The following is a 20,830-nucleotide window of genomic DNA, read 5'->3' as shown; positions in this document are numbered from 1 at the left end:
ATTTTAGAGTAAATGTTCTAAACCGAATGTGATGACTTTTGTAGTTGCTGCTTTTTTTCATCTTTTGCTTGCAGTGATGCTCAGTGTGTATTTGTGGATAGGTTTGATTCCTGGGCAGGAATGGCCTTAGCTCGGGCCAGTCGTATTCAGGAGAAACTCAACTCCAATGAGCTAAAAAGCGATGTACCCATATGGAAACACTCACAGGCTGTGCTCAACTGCTTTAAGCGGGCCCTGGAGATAGACAGCTCCAACCTGTCACTCTGGATCGAGTATGGAACCATATCATATGCTTTGCACTCCTTTGCTTCACGTCAACTAAAGCAGTGGCGTGATGAGCTTCCACCAGAGGTGGTAAAACAGGTGAGGCGCATGTTAACAAGCTCTTGTCATTTTTACAGTTTTACAACGGAGATGTCACTTGGATCTGCTTCTTCATATGAAGGCCTTGTAGAGAACTATGGTAATGAGCCAATTTACTTTTTAAAGCTCTGCTCTGTCTTTATTTTCAGATGGTCGAAAGGAGAGAATCCATGTTAGAGACTGCATCGCAGTGTTTCCAAGGAGCTTCTCGTTGTGAGGGGGACAGTGATGAAGAAGAGTGGCTCATCCACTACATGCTGGGCAAGATAGCAGAGAAACGCAAACAGACGCCTGTGGAATATCTGAAGCTTTACAAAAAGGTAAGCAGCTCTGGAAGCCTCACTTGTAGAGTTTCACTGCTCCTGCTTATATCCAAGGACCCACACATACTTGCTGTTCGGCACTCGCGGATTCGCATATTCACAGATAAAAAAAAAAAAAAAAAAAAGAATTAAAAATCAAAATTTTTTCAGGGAATACATATTTTTTCAATGTCTATCTGCGTTTTTTGAAAAATGTTTTTAAGATTGCTAGGGTCAACTATAGTGAATAGTATTTGTAAAAATAATAGTATTGTTCCAGTTTGATCTACACTCATTTGATGAACAATACTTGTTCTATAGTATTCTATCATAATATTTGTAGAATAATTTCACAGAGTTTGTATTACTAGAAAAACAAGGTAAATGAAAGTAAGTGTTGAAATTATTCTTTTAAACTGGATGCACTCTTGAGGAGATTGTTTTATAATCCACCTACAGAAAGAAAGATTACTGCTTCCCTCCCCTCAAAAGATGTTCTTTTTCTGTGCGTGTGTGTGTGTGTGTTATCCCAAGAGATAAAAAACATACAGCATTAGTCATGGCACTGTTGTTATGATGAAATCGTTGGAGGCAGGTGAACTTTGAAATTTCAAACACAATGTCGTGGTGGTAAGGAGCATATTGGGGAGGAACTTGCTGGCTTGCTATGCAAGCATAGTGAATTTGTATCACAGCCATTATATACATAACTTTGCTCTTCCATACTAGAACCCTTCCTGCCATTTCACCTATTTATATCGTAACATCACACTTTGTGGTTTGTTGAGTGTCATCTGTTTGGATTTGAAGGCAGCACACTTTCTGCATGAAGAGGCTGCCAGGTATCCTCGTAAAATCCATTATCACAATCCACCTGACCTGGCTATGGAGGCCCTGGAGGTAAATCACGTTCATACTGATATTTCAGCCCGAGTGCTTAATCCAGCAGTTCTGAATTATGAGGTATTCAATTTTGTTGTTTGAAAACACTCCCATTTAATGGTGATGACTTAACTTTATTTCTTCCAGTTGCACTTTCGCCTCAGCGCCACCATCTTAAAGCTACTACAGGCTAATGAGCCCAATCTGGACCATGAAGTCTTGTTCAGTTTGCTGGTTGAGGCTGCTACAGGGCCCTTTGCCATAGGGGAAGAAAAGAGTATGCCCAGCATACCCAGGTCTAATGAAAAGTAAGTAATCTTATAGATCAGGCATGGGCAAACTTTTGGACTTGCGGGCCACATTGGGATCTAAAATTTGACAGGTGGCTGGGCCAAGAACATTGCATCCAAAGCGTTGGTAAGCACACGCCACCAAAGGAACAAGCCGATTGACGACCAATTTGCACTGAGGGCTGCACCTTTCAAAGGTGCAAAAAAGCTCTCATGCAGGAAGTACGTTTGGGTCAATGAATATTCAAGATGCGGCGTTTACACACCTGTTCATACAAGTCCTCTCCTCGCGTTGTCCCCTTCAGTGACTCCATGCCCAAAAGCTCAATCATCACAAATGTTTACGTACTTTTTTTCTATTGGTGGCAATAAATGTTCATTTATTGAACGATAACATCTGCAAAAAAATTTCAATTAAACTATTATTTTTCACTATGAAATGAGTGTAGGACACAAACAAGAACAAAGAGAATAGTTGGGATCCAATTCATTATTTGAATGTACCCGACACGCAATTGTCACTATTTGGGCCACAAGCTTTTGCTATTTTGACCCATTTGAAACTCTGAATGTGGTCATGGCTAAGCATTGTTGGATAACCCAACATCTATGTAACTGTAACTGGCAACGCCACGCACCTTCCAGCATGACTTGATTCATTTGGGGAAGACGGCCCTCGTAGTGTCTGCGCCAGGTAGAGGCAGCCAAAAAGTCTTCCCCTTCACGCTCAACCAAAGCATGCCAGAAAGTGCGAGGCTTCACCATCGTTACAATTCACTTCACAAAGTGGATTCATTTGGCGTGGCGGCAGGCAAATCTCGCTCGGTTCCAGACCCGCAAATGTATTCTTAGCGGGTGCGATGGCCTGCGCCCTGCGTGGCTTAATGATGTCATCGCTAGATAAGGCCCATTTCTTTTGTGCAGAAAGACAGTGCATGTGGCTTGCCAGACACACTGCACTCCCGGCCACAAAGGTCAAGTCCGCCATCTACTGGGGAAACACGGGCGCTGCAGGGACAAGATGAAATCATTGAATGTTTCTGATTTATTTTTTTTTAGTTGGACAAGTTCGGCGGTCCGGATTAAAAAGCCCCGGCCCGTGGGCGTTAGTTTGTCCATGCCTGCCATAGATGCTCACCCTACAGTCATGATTAAATCTTTCATTGTAAAAATTTCATTGTAAAAATAATGTTTCCTCATTCGTTTCAGGGAGAAATCTACCTCTGTGATAGATGAAGACTTTAATAGTTCTTCGGTAGGCATAGGCAACATCCTCAGCTCTTCGCTTCCATCAGGTGCCACTCCAGGTGTGACATCCCCGCTCTACGTGGCCACGCCGTTTGACCACGATTACGCCAAACGCAAAACTCTCCGACGGCAGCAGTGGCAGCAGCAGCGGCATGAGGAACAGCAGGCTGATGGTACAGTCACAGTCCTAGGCACTGTCTCTGGGCTTGGGCCCTTTGCCCTTTTTGCACTGGGCCAGGAGGTCCACTGAGGAGTTCTCAGTTTGATAATCACCATGTTGTGTGGCCTTGGCTTGAGTTACAATGGACCCTTTGCACTGGATGATAGGGATGTGGTGAAATGGGCAATATGGCTATAGTCTACTTGACTACCTACATTGCATTACCGAAACAGCGGTATATTGCGCTTTTTGAGGGCACACTGGCCGGAATGTGCACAAGCCTGCGTGTGGCTTGCCACAGCTTTTTCCTTTTTGCTTTCCTTTAAAAGTTTGTCAGTTTGCTTCTCCTAATATAGTTGGTCCATCGATGCTTACAACCACAATTTCAGTTCGAACAATTTAATTGGTTCAAGAGGCACTTGATTTGAAGCAGCTCATAGACAATAAACGGACAAATACAGAAACAGATGGTTACAAAAAACCTATACATTAAGAGTCATTACGAATATAATGTAATAATGTTTAATAAGAGCATAGAATTGACTGAGATTAGTACATCAAAATGCAATAAATGAGATAAATGTTAAGGAATAATTCAAATACTGTAATAAATTAAAAATGGCAAGCATGAAGAAAGAAATCGTTTCTTAACCATATATAACAAATTCATTAGACTGACTGAACCCCCACCCATCTAAATTCTTTGGAATAAGATGTTCTATGTTTCTTCAGTACCGGTAGTTTAAACATGGCATTGTTATTAATGTTGTGTTTGTGGAATATGAGTTAAGCAGCAAAATCCACCCGTTTTTAACCATCCCAGCTGGGGCGGCCATTTCATCACTTCCACAATGAATAGGAAATTAAACTGGATGAATAAATAAATATGATATTTAAAGGGGAAGCCAAATCTATTAACTTTTAGGGTCTGCCATTTGAAGGTCTTTTCACTCTCGCATTGTGAATTCACAGGAATGTGATGTACTTGAGCCAATCCCTGCCCACTTTTCTAACTTTACTTTTACTTTACTTAAAACGATAGAGTTACCGGCAGTAAATATTCTGAAATCACAGCCAACATTCACTTGATTCCGTGTGCAAAATTCTCATAGTAAGCCATGATCATAAACATAATCATCATCTACATGTACTTACTGAGTTGTAAGCTGATCCTGATCCCTTCCTTATCAAGAAGTTGATGTACAATGCTTTGACTCTTGGCTACACTTCCTCTGATGACCGCTGCACGTTTTGCATGTTAGCCATGGTCTACACAAGATCAAATGATTAAATCCATCATTCTCAAAAGTCTGTCAGCTGGCACAGGTAAATGGCCGGCTATATTAGCAGGTAACGTGCTAGTGTAATTTTGTCTTCACTTCCGGTGTGGAGCTGATAATTATTCTGCCCAACATGGCACCCTCTTTCATTGATTAATTATTCTGTTTAAGTCTTATTCCACAAATGCAATATTAGAGTACCGTGTTTTTACAAATATCAACACACAGAAATGATTCTTGCTTAAACCTTTTCTGGGTTTAGTTTCCCTTTTAACCTTACAAATCAATTGTTTGGGGTTTGGGCCCTTGATTTCTCCTGACTTTTGTTTTGTCTGATAGTTTAGGAAAGGGCGTTTTTTGCTTTGACATTAATATTCTCTGACCCCACAAACGATCTTCTGGTTGAATAGACAAAGGTTGCCACGGTCCAAAATCTTAGTGTTGCAATAAGTTATCCACTTAGTGTAAGGGTGTGTACAAATAAACCACATGCAAATGTTTTTTTGTGAAACACTCTAAGAAAAGTAATACACTTGACAAGCTTACAAGACCCTAACTCTTTATGTATGGTCTTTATATTTACTTTTTTTTTTAAAGATTTGTCGACTCTAATTATGCCATCCAGATATTACAATGCATAGATATTTTTGTTTCTATATGGAATACATAGTTTAAGCAGGTAAGCAATGTAATTAAAGGAAAATTTGTCTCAAATATTTGAAAGGGTCTTGTCCACAAGGAAAACTGTGGGGGCGGAGACCTGATCATTTTACTGAATAAAAAACTGTCTTACCACGAATTCCATGTTCCACTTTAAGCTTGAATGTGCTTATAATGCAGCCATATTGCCCATGTTGCCAGTTTTGTCCCCCTTTTCCAGATTTTTTTCCTTCCTCCCTACCTACCTGCCTGCTACCTCTTTTGCCTGCCTGCTTTTACCACCTGCTTTGCCATTTATATGCATGTAGTTCCAATGGGGTCGCTGTCTTCAGTACTAAGTAAACTCAAAACCTTAACACACTTCACCTTATTGTCTGGTGCTTCACGTAGTTGTGTTTTGTTAGATTTCAGTGTGGGCTTAACTTGACTAAAAATCCGGACTCCCTGGAGTTGTCCTGTGTGATTCATGTGTTCATCGCACTAATAGGACATATTTGGAAATGCTATCCAATTAGTGCAAATGAGCAAACTCAAAAAACAGTGGGTGGTCTGTTGTTGGCAAAGAACTGAAACCGAAGTTATGGAAATGTGGCACCATGCACGTATTAGCCAATCTTTCTGCTTAAAGCACATTCCGGCGATAAGAGTGTAAGGCCTGATTCAGACATCTAGTCTTCATGATGATTGTCCTCTGTCTTTCCACAGTTATTTTCTCTTTAGTCTGTGTCAACACATTGATAGACAATCGTAGCTTTATCTTAGATGTCCTATTAATCGTGAGATCTCAGCTCACACTGACCACTTAATGATATTGTCAATCTCGATTCAGGCTCACAAGGCAAAAGGTAAAGTTACGTGTAGTGTAATAGAGAAACATTATTGCCTGAGAATATGAATGTCTTTATTGTCATTGTTGCAAAGAAATGGGAAAAAAAAATAATATATTGTCTGAATTGGGTTCTACAAGGGGATTGGCTTTTATGCCCCCATTTGTCAAAAATGTATGTTTTGTTTTTTTGGTTTTTTTTTTTTTTTATAACCAGTCTGCATTTTAAATGTAATGTATAAAATGCATTCAGAGGTACAGTTCTGCTTGATATTGTTGTAAAACCAGCTCCCCATATCTTCAACAGCCTCACCAGAGTTTGACCATGATTACTGCTTGCCCAGGTCTTCAATGTGGCTGGCTTCCCTGAATGGTACTGCTCTCCAAACCCACCAAACTCTCTCAGAGGCTATGTCTTCAGTCAGAAAACAGCTCTGTAATGAAGTGCATTCTTAACAGAGGCACCCATTTGCACAGTTCTAACTTCAATTACTCACCTACAGTGCCATAAGATGTTTGCTGTTTACTCATGACTGTGAATCTTTTGAAAATTCCCGTGTGTGTGTTATCCTCCACTCCTCATTTGGTTATATACAGTTCTCTGCCAATGATTCTCCATATCTCTAATAACAATTTAGGGGAACTCTGACATAGTTTTCCAAACTGTCCAACCCTGCCCACCCTACCTAACACCCATTGTGTTACAACCTCCTTGTTATTGTGATTACTTAAAGTCTGTGTGACTCACTTTGGACTTTAGGTCATCAATATCTTGAAAACATGTACAGTATAGCACACTTGAACTAAAGACCCATATATAGCTAATTGTTAGGCAAAATTAACTTGAAATGCTCTTTCATGATTTTCCATAGATCCATAGCCATTCAACTGGTGAAATGACTTGTGTTGTTTTTTTGGGCAGAACGCAGTCAGGACAGCGAGGTGGTGATGCTTTCTGACTCCAACTCCACCCAGGATGCTTTCACAGATCCCACCAGCTCACAAGACAGTAGCCACAAACCTGCCTGCGGGAAAGTCAGTTCGTCGTCTTCAGAGAGCACGACGCCTGTGAAGGAAGGACAACCTGCGTCCGAGGACGCAGGTATACTAGGACTCACTATTTGTAGCCTGAAAAAAATGTCTGAAAATTAACAGTATGGTCTCACTATGCGTGTACACGTATTGAAATGCTCATTTGGTTCACACTACTTTATTTTTTTTAATAATTCTCCTTCCATTTCACCACTGTAGTCACCCTGAATCGGGGTGTTACGGGGCATTCTTCTAAGTGTTGTATTTGCTGTTTCCTACATCAGAGTCACATGGAGATCAGACTGTCCCCCAGACAGAGGAAAATGTGGTTGAGGAAATAGTGGAAATGGTAGTGGTGACCCTCCCTGAGGCTTCAACTCCCAAAATCTCTGCAGATGTCTGCCTTCCGCCTGTGCTTGTACCAGCCACTCCTCCAAAAGCAGCTTCCTCTCAACAGTCCGCTTCCCAAACCCCAGCCAGCGAAGGCAAAAAGAAGCCGGAGCCTCCCGCTGAGGTAATCGAGGTACCCAAGGCCCTGCCTGAAGAACATGCTGACCAGAAAAAAATGCTGGTGGAAATGTGCGTCCGCTCTCTTTTCCTCTGCCTTGGGCGGTTTCCTCAACACTACAAGAGTCTCTACCGCCTGGCTTTCTTTTACACCAACAGCAAAACCCACCAGGTCAGTCCACCTCTGTTAACTTGTTAACTAATGACTGCTGCCCATTGTGTGCTACCAGCACAGTATACAATTAAACTTAACCCTCAGCTATCTATAGACTACAGGTAATCAGAATCGGTAACAATATCAGCGGCAATGGCCGCCTCATTTTCCTGTCAACTGTTCTGATTTGCATTAGATTTCATTCATTGCACATTAGTTGCTGAAGAAGACTATGTGAGCTCCAAATCTCTGTGGGTAGAGGTATGCGTGGGTTGACAACCATGCTTTTTCAGCCAGTTTGGCACAGAGATGCTGTACTCAGCTATACTGTAGGGGCACCTTTCTGTCTGTTCTTTGATCCATTGTAATGGAGATAAAACTCCACTAATACACATTTTTTTATTATTATTATTATTATAACACTTTGAAATGTTCAGGGTTAGGGTATTCAGAGGGTATTTTACCTTAGCTTTTCCTAGCTCTCTGCATCTTAGGTTTCAAGGTTGTGGAAGATGGTGTGGGCTTTCCTGATTGTAAATGAGCAGCGTTTAGATTTTAGCAGATGTTTACACAACACGTCAGCAAGCAAAATGTTTATTCATCACGTCACGTTATTGTAATGATGGAATGCGATCCACATGATGGTAGTTGAATGTTGTGTTTATTTAAATGGAGACATGTTTTTTATTAATTTATTTATTACCACAGAATCTACAGTGGGCCCGAGATGTGTTGCTAGGAAGCAGTGTCCCATGGCAACAACAGAAGCACATGCCTGCACAAGGACTCTTCTGTGAAAGAAACAAGACAAACCTGTTCAATGTAAGTTCAGTCCACAGTTCATTTTATGTTGTTTTTCACGTGTCATTTCATCACTGCACATTTCTTACTAGCTTTTTGTAAATAACACTTATCACTGACTCATTTAACATTCATCTATATAAATGGCAGGCTTAATTTATGGTCATAAGACTCAAAAGAAATGGAGTATAATCTTGCTCACTTTTAACTGCTACAGAGAAAGATTGATGTAACAGCACTGACTCTTCATGAGACATGCATTTTTTATTTTGGTTTATTTTGCTACACAAAAAGGGCAAATTCTAGAAACATTTGTCAACCTGATGTAAGCAACAGTCACACTGTTAAATGTCTGAATGAATGAATATCTCTCTGACAAGGTAAAACAAAAGTAATTACCTTTACCAAGCTTGCCAAGTTTGAAATTGCTTCATTGGATAGAAAGTCTACACCCCCATGTTCAAATGCCTTTTTTTTTTTGTGATATTAGAAAAAAATGTTTAGATAATTTCCAAACTTTTTCATCATTAATGTGACCTTGAACGTGTACAACTCAACTGGGGAAAAAAGAAGTCTTTTCAAGAGGGGAAGTAAAAATAAACTGAAATACTGTTGTTGTTTTTCTTCAGCTCGGGCTGAGGAATCAGGAGAAGTTTCAATTCATATTAGCACAAAACCTTCATTCTGCTAAAAAGTAAAAATGTCAGGAAAAGATTACTAGAACATCTAACCTTTATTCCAGGTTAATCAAAGGCACTTTAAATTGTGGCAGGTATGTCCTGACTCCTGACTGCCATTTAACCTGAGTTTGAATTTGATTAACTCTGAGCACAGCCACGTCCCCAGTTTTGAATCGGTGTGCACAGATGCAAGTGCAATCACATTATATCAGTTGTTTGTTTTTGTTTCCCCTCTCGAAAAGCGATGTTTTAGGTCACATTGCAAGTGGTAAATTGTTGGGTTTTTTTTTTTTTAAGATGGGTCAACCTGTGTTTATATCACAAAAACCTGGCATTTTAACAGGCCTATGTAGACTTCTATCCACTATCTAGGTTATCTGTAGATTACTATTTGCTGGTTAACCAGTTTGTATGTTCGTTAGCAAGTGTCACAAAAACTACACAACAGATTACTGTGAAACCTTGTGGAAGGGTGTACAGTCCACTTGCATATTCGCCAAGTGGGCTCAGTGATCCACCAGATCGAGCAGATGGCGCTGTAGTGAACTGCCGGGCAGAATTTTTTTTCTTTTTCAATTAAGCAAGGCGGGCAGATTGAGCACCGTTGTAGTTATCTTGATATTAAGTCGAAATTTCTTCGTGCAGCTCTGGTATTAGAGCTCATTATGTTGTGCCGGTGTGTCGAATGCAGCATCGGATGAATGTAACTCATGTTTGCAGCTATGTCGCAATCTCAAGGGACGAGCTTGTGAAGCACTGATGTGTGTCCTTGTGATTTGTTCCTAATGATGTGCTCATGTGTTTGCTGTGAGTGGAGCACAGTATTGGCATATCATTAGGGTTACCCTTTTTTACACCCGTGGCTCACATAATTCAGTTGGCTGCTCAGAAATCTGGCCTGAAAACAGATCATAGGCAGCTCTATAAATGGAATTTCTCAGTAGGTGATTGGTGAATGATCTGTCTTCACAAGGCTTGTGTTGGCTTCCCATGCAGTTTGCAGCTATTGTCTGTTCTTACAGCTCTTCCGCTGAATTGAAAGAGGTGCAGAAACAACTCAGGTTTGGATTTTGTTCTTGCGTACTTATTTCCTCAGAGAACGCAAGAAGAATGCAAGCTCAAACGTCTGTGTCTCATACCCATCACTTGTGTCTGATTTTTGGGGAGATTTATATTATCCTGCATATAGTAGTATGTGCTGTAGATCTCAAACCTTTTCTGGTAACAGATTGCACAGGCGATGTGGGCCACGGCTGAACAGGAACTCTGCAGTGAGCTCGCTCCCTTTGGGTTCTCGCAGAGCCCCTTTTGGAAGCAAATCTGGCATCCTGTTGTGCCAACTGTCAAGGCTTTAGTGTGTATCTGAAAGCAAGCACGTAATGAGTAAATCATTGCAAATGTGTTTTCTTGAATCACTGAATCGACCGGTAAGAGTAACCTCACCTTTCTCAAAGCATTTCTTTTCCTCACTGTCGTGAGGGATATGGAATTTGTGCAAAAGTAGGATTACAAGTCATTACCCAGCACTGACTTTTTTTGCCTTGTTGATATGGGAGTAGTCGTCAGCATTGTGGAGCGGCTAGCAAGTCAGCATGGTTACTGACATCCTTACAAGTCCATATGTGTTTTTGTTTTAATACAACATTTTTGTTCTAGAAAACTGACAGAAACATCAAGGTAACGTGCAACTACTGCCACAAATTTACGAATTCTACATGATGCACAAAATATGACGTTGCCAAGGTGAGGTGACATGTCTGTTCCCAATTTAGGCCAGCCTGCCCCATTTTTATCACTGCTGCACTAATGTGACTCTGAATATACGAACAAGTTCTGTTTCAAAAGTATGTTGGTGGCATAATCTCCGTAGGTGTGGTTGTAATTGTCCGTGCATTTTGATATGAATAAGGTTCGCCAAATACTTTGCTTATGAGCTTCTACCAAATTGTGACAGATTGATTTGATTGAAGTGCATCGCTTGTTGGTGGGCCCTCTCACTTCTCTTAAGTGGCTCTATCATACCATCAGTGTGTTTTTGTCGTTTACTCAGACATCATTGATGAAATGTTTGTTGTCCTCACAATAGTTCCGCTTTGGTGATATTGAGTCATCAGCCCTGCCTGCTCACATTTGATTCGGTGGTGTCAAGTTTTTAACCCATCCCCACCACCACGCAACCCTTTATGCTTACACACGCGCACACACAGTTTGTATAGCCCACCCTCATGAGCATTTACCCTCTCTGAAACACCAAATAAAGCGTGTCTCTTTCCACCCCCATTTTGAACACCAATGTCAATCTGATAGCATCTCTTTAGTACAGGTTTTGGATTATGACAGCTTCACTTAAACTTTCCTAATAGGAGAACCTTATTGTAAAATACTACGACAGTGTTCCATGTAGCAGTTACTCTTGAAATACTTTCCTCAGCTTGACGTATGACTCAAACATTTGTGTGTTCAGTTGCGCAGTGTGGTGTTCGTAGGTGGAGCTCCACCCAGGAGAACCGTGTTTTTTTTTTTTTTTCTTTCTTGAGGGAGCGGTAATCGAGCAGTGAAAACATTTTTCTAATGTTTTGATTTGCATGTTAGCGGGCTAGCCCTCGCTCTCAGTAGGGATTCCAGTGCCTCTCTTGGCTGTCTGCGATTCAGCTTGACCTTTTCCAGCACTTTTTCCCTCTGTGCTCGCACAGGAAACAGGATAAACGAGGTTCTGCATGTGTAGTATGTTTACGGTGGCCATCTGGAGAGACACAGCCAGTGTTGAAAGGGAGCAGGTGAGGGCTCTTGGCCGAGGAAATATGATGTCTGCTGTGAATTCTTGCCTGTTCAGGCAAGACTGTTCCGTATGTTTTGTTTCACATGGTTAATAAGGAGTTTGTTTATACAAACCAGTTTTCTGCCTTTCATGGTGTGCCAAGCTTTGCAGTGTGCACTTGTGCATTGCTGTTGTAGCACTCAGTTCCTTTTTCAGCCAGTTTATGTTCTCATGTTCTTTTCCTGTTGCTCTGACTTCAGCATGATCATGCTCTACCCCTCCCACTTGGCTGTTATTCGCTCCACTCATCTTCTCTCTGTGTTGCTCTTGTTCTGCTTCCTCATTACTCTCTCACTCCTCTGTTTGTGTGGGTGTGCAGTAATAGGCGGGACTTTCCGCTCCCACCTATGTGATTGGCTGGCACAGACCTACAAGGGCTGGCTGTACACTGTGTATAGTGCAGGAGAAAGCACAGGAGGAGGAGGGGGGGCATGGGGGGTGGGAGAGAACTCCAGCAGGCTTGGGTCAGGGGAGAGTCGAGATTGGAGTGCGTGGGTGTTTTTGTTTTGAGATGGCAGGAGAGGACCGAGTCTCCTGGTCTGTCAGCGGTGTCCTGAGCTCAAAGGCCCTGACTTCAGTGCTGGCTCTCCTCTTGACAAGGCAGCTACCGTTCTACCTTTCTTCTTCTGTCGGTTCTGCCGTGTGTAGCTGAGCTTCCCGCTTTTCCTCCTCTGCAGCTCTCGCTGCCCTCGCACCCAAATGCAGCCCACCCCTTGCTCTCCGAACATGAGCTTCTATTAGGGTGGAGGCGCTGCCAGGGATGCTGCCGCTGCTACCGCCTGCAAGAATCCTTCCAAAAAATACCAGCATAGGAAACGAGGACTAGCCTTCTTTGGGGATGGTGAGTTGCTTTCTGTCAGACTTTTGGAAACACTGAGTCTTAGTTGTGGGGTTTTGTGAGACTTTGGAGTTGGGATTAGTGAGCGCAGATGCAAAGCAAATATATCTAAAAATCGTCATTCTTTCTTGTAAGGCTCAAGATGACAAATGGTACCACGCGTCAGACAATTGTTTGTAGCATTGGCAGGTTACAACCAGCTTGGTTTAAAAACATAGCTCCTTCCTCAATTTACACATAGCTGTCTGGCAGAATGCTGTCGTCGGGATTGCTTAACGGCAGCAATTGCCACTGGTTGCTATCAGTTACATGACCACCCAACTTTTCCCTTGTTGTACCAGCTAATGTTTTGAGTTTGTGCTACTACGTTATTCATTTGGAGACATGTGACAAGACATGCAAAGTTTTTGCATTTGACACACACATGCGCAAAGCTTGACGGGAGCTTGCTGTGTTTTCATTTTTGTCACGCTCAGACAGTGACCTATCAATGCATTTGCTTTTAAAATATACTTTTCTGAACATGTTCTACACACTGCTTTCTTCAGTCTCTGCCCGTCTCATTGTTTTCTGTGGTATCTTCACCACAACAGAGCTGTCCCTCCACTGGCGCTGGTTATATTTTCTCCTGAAAAAGATGCTTAAAATCATTTCAGTCTTACAAATCTGCTTTAGCTGTTGTGCTCCAGAATAATCTTCGTAAAGCCATGGCTTTGCATTCCCCAAAACAGATTTGCGTTGATGATGGTTTGATGGTTCTCTGAACAATCCTCGTCCGTGCTGTTCAAAGTATCCTTAGCATACTTTTCCTGCGTGCTTGTAATCTGAGCAGGGAAAACTTTACTATGCCCATCATACTTCCTGATGTACGTACAGTGAGTTCAGCCTTCGGAAACATTGTTGGCACTGCAGATTCAATCCTATGATTAGTCGACGCACCAAAGAATGTGTGAAGATTAAATCAGGCATAAAATTCACAGCTACTGGTGAGAGCTACTACATATGATACGTTTTCAAAACACATTCATACATTGTGCATTTTTGGTGGTGGCTGCTTTACTTTGTAGAAGTTTGTCTTTAGATATGTATTATCGTTTGATAGGTTTCCCTCGTTGCGCTTTCCCGCTTCATATCCCTCCAGAATCGTGGAAAATGCCAACTGACCATCTGGAGTTGTCCGTTCAGAGGACCAACAGGCTCTCAAGGGCTTCATGAGCTGATAGATCTCATTTGTTGTGGTCCACCCTCACACGATCGTCTTTGTTTTGCCTCGTGCACATTTTCGGCCGCCAGAATACGCACTCTGCGCAGCGTGCTTCCTGACTGTAACCGAGGCCGCCATTTGCACTTACATTGATTTAAAAAACGGTAGGTTAGATAGAAGTAGGGCCATTCAGCCTGCCAAGCAGACACATGCTTGCTGACAAGGTGCATTCGTCCAGCAAGAGACACGTCAACGCCTTCTGCAGGGAATGGCCTATGTTTGTTGGCCGCCACTCTGTAGCTGTGTTGCACTGCTTGGCCACAACTGAGAACTAATGAGGCTTCCTATCATGTGTGCCCAGAGAAAACACTCTCGATGCCTCCCTCCCACCTCCTACATGTCCAGGCAGTCTGCAAGATCTCCCCTGCAGCCTTTCCATCCCTCATTAGTGCTTCTTTGAATGCCATGTTTTTCACTCACGCTTAATTCTGTTCCTTTCTGCTCTGTTGCGTCTTTCCTATCAAATATTTTCCTTGCTGATTGTTTGCTTACACTCTACATACCCCGCAAAGTCTTTTGGTTTTCTTACATCTACGGTTATAAAGGCAAGCAAGGCAAGGCAGTTTTATTTATCTAGCACATTTCTAACACAAGGCAACTCACTAAAGCCACTAGTTGCATCAAGGGACCTCCCTCTAAACACCATTTCCCCCTTGTTTATGTCCAATGTGTTTTCATTAAAGCTGCAGTTTGTCATACAAAACAGTTATTTGTAGCACAGTCACAAATTACTGCTCTTTCTGCTCCTTGTTTCAATTTCCTTTCCACCCCCAGGGCATCTGGCGTATTCCAGTAGATGAGATTGATCGCCCAGGAAGTTTTGCATCTCATATGAACCGATCCATTGTCCTCTTGCTGGAGGTGCTATCACAGCTTAAAGATCACGACACCTTGCTCAAAGTGTCTTTCATGCTGCAGAGAACCCCTGACCAGGGAAAGTAAGGGCCAATTTCCTGTGTTTGCTTTTGACTTTATGCATTTATGTATTTCTTCTGTCATCTCTCTCTCCCACTCACTTCCTTCTCTCCTCCTTAAATCCATCAAGAAAATATTTACGCGATGTTGATCGCCAGGTTTTGGCCAAGAGAGCATTTTTCCTCAATGTAAAAGTCCTGGAGGACAATCTAAACAGTCTCAGTGGGGTAAGAAATCACACATCACGTTACTATATTTCCTTAAAAGCACAACCTCCTTTTGCTGGTTGTGACTGTAGTTCTTTTGTCTTTCAGGTGCAGCTTCCCAAAGCGGCGACCCCCTCCATGGGGGAGATGACCACGACGGCCGCATCCAGCAGGCCAAGTTCAGAGGACAGCAAACATGCACAGCCCAAGAGGCCGGTGCTCACAGAGGGGACTTGTACCACTGACACAGGACGCAAGGAAGGCTCCCTACCACAAATTCCTCCACTTGCACCATCTGCAGATAAAGGTGGCAAGGTCGACAATCAACCTGGGAAGTTGGAACCCGCTGGGAGTGAGGGGCACAGAACAGGGCCAGAGGAGCCAATGGATTTGGAATCTGCACATTGGAGGAGACCATCGACAACCACAGAAACTCAAGAGGCACAGATCTCGCTGGGTGTCATAGAGCCCCAGCAAAAAGTCACTGACAACAGTCGGACGTCAGAGCTGTCTCTGGAGGAGCTGAGTATTAGTTCCAGGCAGCAGCAGCTCCAATCTTCGGCCAGCAAGGTCACTTTGGCAGCGAGCAGCGCTGATCAAGGCTTACTACGAAGACCTTGTAGAAAAAGGAAACTTTTAGAGGATGTCGAGTCTGGGAAAACCCTGCTACTTGACGCCTACAGAGTTTGGCAACAAGGGCAGAAAGTTATGACCTATGACCTAGGTCGCATTGAAAAGATAATGTCAGAGACATACATGCTCATCAAACAGGTAAATGTGCCACACAAAAACATTCCCTCTGCTCACACATTCAGCGTGTGGCTTCTGCTATAATTCTTTCTGATTCTCCAAAGTCATGTAAGCTTTTATGACCTCCTCTTTGATTAAATTACTCCTCACAAACTCCTCTTCTTGTTGACAACCTCTATAAAATATGTTCCAATTGACAGTTTTTGAACAATGTAACAGGTTTGAATGGAAAATACTCAGTGGTTGCTCTCTCTTCACCCAATTTAATACATTTGGATTTGTTATTGTTGTTCCTGCTGATGCAAGTTCAATGGCCTTGTGACTTTGGGATAGACATCAGCTCATCTGCGACTCTAGGGACAAGCGGCGTAGATAATTGATGGATGGAAGTGGGATGGCCCAAATGTATGGTGTAGTCATGGACAGAAACTGATGGAGTGTTTTATAAAGAATAACAAATATAAATTCTGCCTAATATTAACTGCACCCATCCAGCAAAGGATGTACTGCATCACGTTTGACTGTAACAGTTGTCTGACTGTGCAATACTGTGGCTGCAGAACAAGCTTATTGAGCTGCAGATCAATGTTGGCCCCGCAGAAATTATTGCGCCATTGCCACAGCACTGGAGTGGGAAGGCAGTAGCCAGAAGGGAGAGTGAGATGATGTTGAGAACAACTAACTTCAGCAAGATTTTCTCTCTCACACAAACTCGAGTGGGCACAGCAAGCAGCACCTTACAGTAGTTCCACATGTGCCCATTATTTAGAACAGCCACTTTTGATTATATATACCATATAGTATGACCAGCCACCCACTCTCTGAGGTATGTAAGCAAGTTTGAAACTATTTACTAGGGGTACATACTCAGTGAGGCGTGGAAAGTATTGGGAACATCAAACAACCCCAAAAAAACATCTGCTATATCCAACAGCCTGCTGAAAGGAACATTATAGCAGTTTGATCACCATTACGGCTAATTGCGCCATGTTTTGCTGCTTAGCATCCACTCAGAGCAACCACTGCAAACAGTGCGGAACCCCAGTGAATCTCCGATCGATCCACTATTGTCACTCTTATACAGAACTGGAAATCCATAGTTGTTTTGTATTTTGTACATTTGACACATGCAAGAAAGAGTACATTGAAAGAGATTTGTGAAGAAGAAGAAGCCTAAGTGCATCTTACACTGCTCTAATATGGCTATTGTTGCTCTTGTTGCTTCAGGTTGATGAGGATGTGGCTCTGGACCAGGCTGTGAAATTTTGCCAGATACAGTTGGCTGCTTCTGCCCAGCGACAGGTACATCCAGCTCATCTCTCTTACTCACTGCGTATTCGCACTCCCGCAGGGTGAGCATTCATTCACACTGTCATTTCAGTCTGACTTGAATTCACACCAAAAAGTTATCATACCCTGTGATGACTAGCGGTGACGTTGAACCTTTCAAGAGTTAGTTACAGCAACAGTTATTTTACTTACTTAAATATCACTCAAGTTTCACTTGGTGCTGTGTAACCCCCCCCCCCCCCCCCAAAAAAAAAAACATGTACCATAATCTCTCCTTTTGACAATGGTTTTAGCTATAGTTTCTTGAAGGCGATGTGTTGGCAAAAATGTTTGCCTGTATTCAGCGTGTGAGAATTTCATCTTGTGCATCATGAGGTAAATTGTGCCAAATTGATAAATAATTTGGTAATCCCCAGACTCGTTCAAGTAGATGCCAGCGCTAAATATAACCCTGTGAACCTCTCCCTATTGACACTTCTGCCTTACTCACTAGTTCCCATTATGTCACTGATCTCAGCACAACAGCAGTTTGCCTGTCCCTCGCCTGCACATAAGCGCCATCACAATGCAAACAACCTGGTCAAAAATAGAAAGGAAGCATCAGTACATGAATATCTTTTAGTAAAATGTAATCAAAACTGAACATTTCTAATTGCTTTACTTTAAGCGGAAATCAACCCAAACAATTTTTTTTTTCAAGTATATGTTCCCAGCAGGCCCACTCGTTGAAACACGGCATTATGATTAATTTTGTGTTTGTGGAATATAAGATAAGCAGCAACATGCACTTGTTTTTAGCTATCTCTGGGCTCGGCCATTTTGTCTTCTGTCAACTGAAAATAAATGACATCACAACTGCTCACAACGACGAATCACGGCTGACCTGTTTTCTAAATCTGAGCCGTGATTGGTCATTGTGAGCAGTTGTGATGTCATTTATTTTCAGTTGACAGAAGACAAAATGGCCGCCCCCACAGATGGCTAAAAATGGGTGGATTAACACTTATTCCACAAACGCAATATTTTTGTTCTATGGGCTTGCATAGAACATATTCTTGAAAAAAAAAATGTTTGCGTTGACTTCCCCTGGAGATGCTTATAAAAAATAAAATTACCACCACATTATATTGAGTGCCTAATTTTTTTTCTGCCCATTTCCCCTGACTGTTCTTCATCACATCCTAATAAAAGATTAGAATCTGCATCTGGTGGCCTCCTATTTCTGCAGCCTAATCTAACAGCTGTCTTTGTGAAATCATTGCACTGCTCACGTCGCGGAGTAGCAAATGTGAGGAGACACCTCTGTGCTCCAGGCCCCAACATGAAAATTCTGTGCTTGCTTCTTTTACATGTCCACACATTATTTCAAGCCCACACAAGTACAGAGTGCCAAGGTGCCTGTGTGGCACTGAGGAGGAACATTGGCTGGGCTGTTTTATTCACTTATTTATTTTTTAATTTACGACAGCCACATCTGCGCTAATCTGATTTACGACAATCTCGACACGAGCCTAACCGTAACCCTTTATTAGGATCAAGAGTTGGCTAAAGCCTATATCAGCTGATTTCGGTTGAGAGGCGTAGTACAACGTGGACTGGTCGGCAACCAATCACAGGGCAAAAATCAAACTACATTCCAATCAATTCAAGCAACATCAGCCTGCTACCCCACCAAGTAGCAAAATCTCTTAAATCTTAATTCAATCAAATTTGACATGATCAAAAAATGAGTAATGGATTATTCACACCCAGCCCGAACTATCCGTGGTCTGTCAGACTTAGCCTGGCTGCATGTGGAGATTTTCTAAAAAAAAATTAAAAATCCAAGGTTGGGACGTTGTGTAAAATGTAAATAAAAACAAAAAACAATAATGTGCAAATTCTATTCAACCTATATTTATTTAAATACAGCCCAGAGACAATGTATATGTTGTTTAAACTGATCAACTTTGTTTTTGCATATATTCACTCATTATGAATTCAATGCCAGCAACACATTCCAAAAAAGCTGGGACAGGGGCATGTTTACTACTGTGGTACCTGTTCTTTTAACAACATTCAATACAATTTTGGAAAGTGAGGACAATAATTGTTGAAGCTTTGTATGTGGAATTCTTTCCCATCCTTGCTTGATGAATAACTTAAGTTGCTCAATAGTCCCACGCTGTTGTAACACATGCGGAATGTGGCTTGTTATTGTCTTGCTGAAATAAGCAGGGATGTCCCTGTAAAAATAAATAAATAAATAAATAAAACATTGCTCGGATGGAAGCATATGCTGCTCCAATACCTGTATATATCTTGCAGCATTCATGTTGCCTTCACAATTCGGATGGTTCTTTCCCTTTTCAGCCCAAAGGACATAATGTCCATGATTTTCAAAAATCATTTTAAAAGGTTTGCGCCGTGTTAGGATCTATAGAAGCCATGGCTTTCACTTTGCATGGTACAGTTTTAACTTGTATTTGTTGACGTAGTGACGAACTGTGTGAACTGACAATGTGCTTCTGAGCCCAAAAGATATTGATCTTTTAGAACGTGATGACTGTTTTTGATACCGGTCAAAGGCATTCAAAATGAGGGAACAGACATGCTATTCATCTATACATTTAGATTTTTGTCTGGAGTCTTTTTGTTTTGTTTTTAAAGTAATATTTACACATAGTGAACAAAGTTAAAGTCATTTGTTTCTGATAAATTATCAATTTAATATGCTGATTGGGTCAAACTAATTTAAATGTTGACTGTTACATACTGGTAATTAATCTATGCAATACTTCTAAATTACAGTAGGCCATATATAAACTGTATGACAATAAAATGACCAATAATATGTTTGCAAATTGCATTTGAAGCAATTTGAAACAAAAATGAACACAAAAAAAATTGACTTCATATTATAGACTACACAAGAAATTTAACTAAAGTCACAGTAATAATGTTTAGCATGGTTTCTATTTTTGTGCTAGTAAAAGTAGTGTATGTAAAATAAAGAGATTTGCGTTGCAGACTACGCCAGATCTAACTCTGTGTTTTCTTCCTTTGGTGTATCATAACATCATCGTAAACCAAACGATGGTTGAATAGATTTGTTGTGTTGCCGGTGGATGCAGAGACAACTTGCACTTTATACATCTTTGCTCGCCGTCTTCCACGGCAAACCCAAAATGTAACCAAATAAGCGATTTCGACTTGCCTTGCTTGTTTACAAGTCGTTCCTGTGGCAGGTCTTGTGCCATTTTTAGGTCTGTTACTCTGTTAAAACGTTGAGTAGGAGCGTGTGCAGTGTGACTTGCGGGGTGCAAGCTGGCTGGCTGGCTAGTGTCCAAAAGCTAGCTAGCTTGGAGAGGGCGGCGCGGCGGAGTAACTCGCGTGCGCATGCCTCGAAACAACTCAAAATTAGTATTAATAATCGTTTTTTTACGATTATGCCAATTTTGTAATTGTGGAGTGTAATAATCGAAATCGTAATTGAATTTCGATTAATTGCACAGCCAGCTCTATTGTTGTCCATGGTTTGGGAAGGTTGCTCTTTTTATCCAATTTGCCAGATCGCCACATCAT

At 41.8% G+C, this 20,830-nt stretch overlaps 1 protein-coding gene across 7 annotated transcripts in view; it reads left to right on the top strand.

Moving 5' to 3' along the window:
* Positions 1–20,830, top strand: part of cabin1 (calcineurin binding protein 1) — a 43,275-nt gene that overhangs the window by 11,814 nt on the left and 10,631 nt on the right. For 3 of the 7 annotated variants that reach the window (XM_086030941.1, XM_086030939.1, XM_086030938.1), the window contains 13 exons: positions 102–363; positions 513–683; positions 1,476–1,565; positions 1,695–1,855; positions 3,047–3,258; positions 6,319–6,384; positions 6,934–7,113; positions 7,328–7,722; positions 8,413–8,526; positions 14,880–15,043; positions 15,151–15,247; positions 15,335–15,997; positions 17,204–17,278. In XM_086030941.1, coding sequence (XP_085887067.1) covers positions 102–363; positions 513–683; positions 1,476–1,565; positions 1,695–1,855; positions 3,047–3,258; positions 6,319–6,384; positions 6,934–7,113; positions 7,328–7,722; positions 8,413–8,526; positions 14,880–15,043; positions 15,151–15,247; positions 15,335–15,997; positions 17,204–17,278 — 2,650 coding nt within the window. The remainder of the gene's footprint in view (positions 1–101; positions 364–512; positions 684–1,475; positions 1,566–1,694; positions 1,856–3,046; positions 3,259–6,318; positions 6,385–6,933; positions 7,114–7,327; positions 7,723–8,412; positions 8,527–14,879; positions 15,044–15,150; positions 15,248–15,334; positions 15,998–17,203; positions 17,279–20,830) is intronic. The other 4 variants (XM_086030943.1, XM_086030942.1, XM_086030944.1 and 1 more) reach the window with 4 other exon arrangements.

This window comes from Filicampus tigris, chromosome 5, assembly GCF_054856515.1.
Source record: "Filicampus tigris isolate MCC_2025a chromosome 5, RoL_Ftig_1.0, whole genome shotgun sequence".
Lineage (NCBI taxonomy): Eukaryota > Metazoa > Chordata > Actinopteri > Syngnathiformes > Syngnathidae > Filicampus > Filicampus tigris.
The sequence above is the reverse complement of the archived record's forward strand: the minus strand, read 5'-3'. Positions and strand labels throughout refer to the sequence as shown.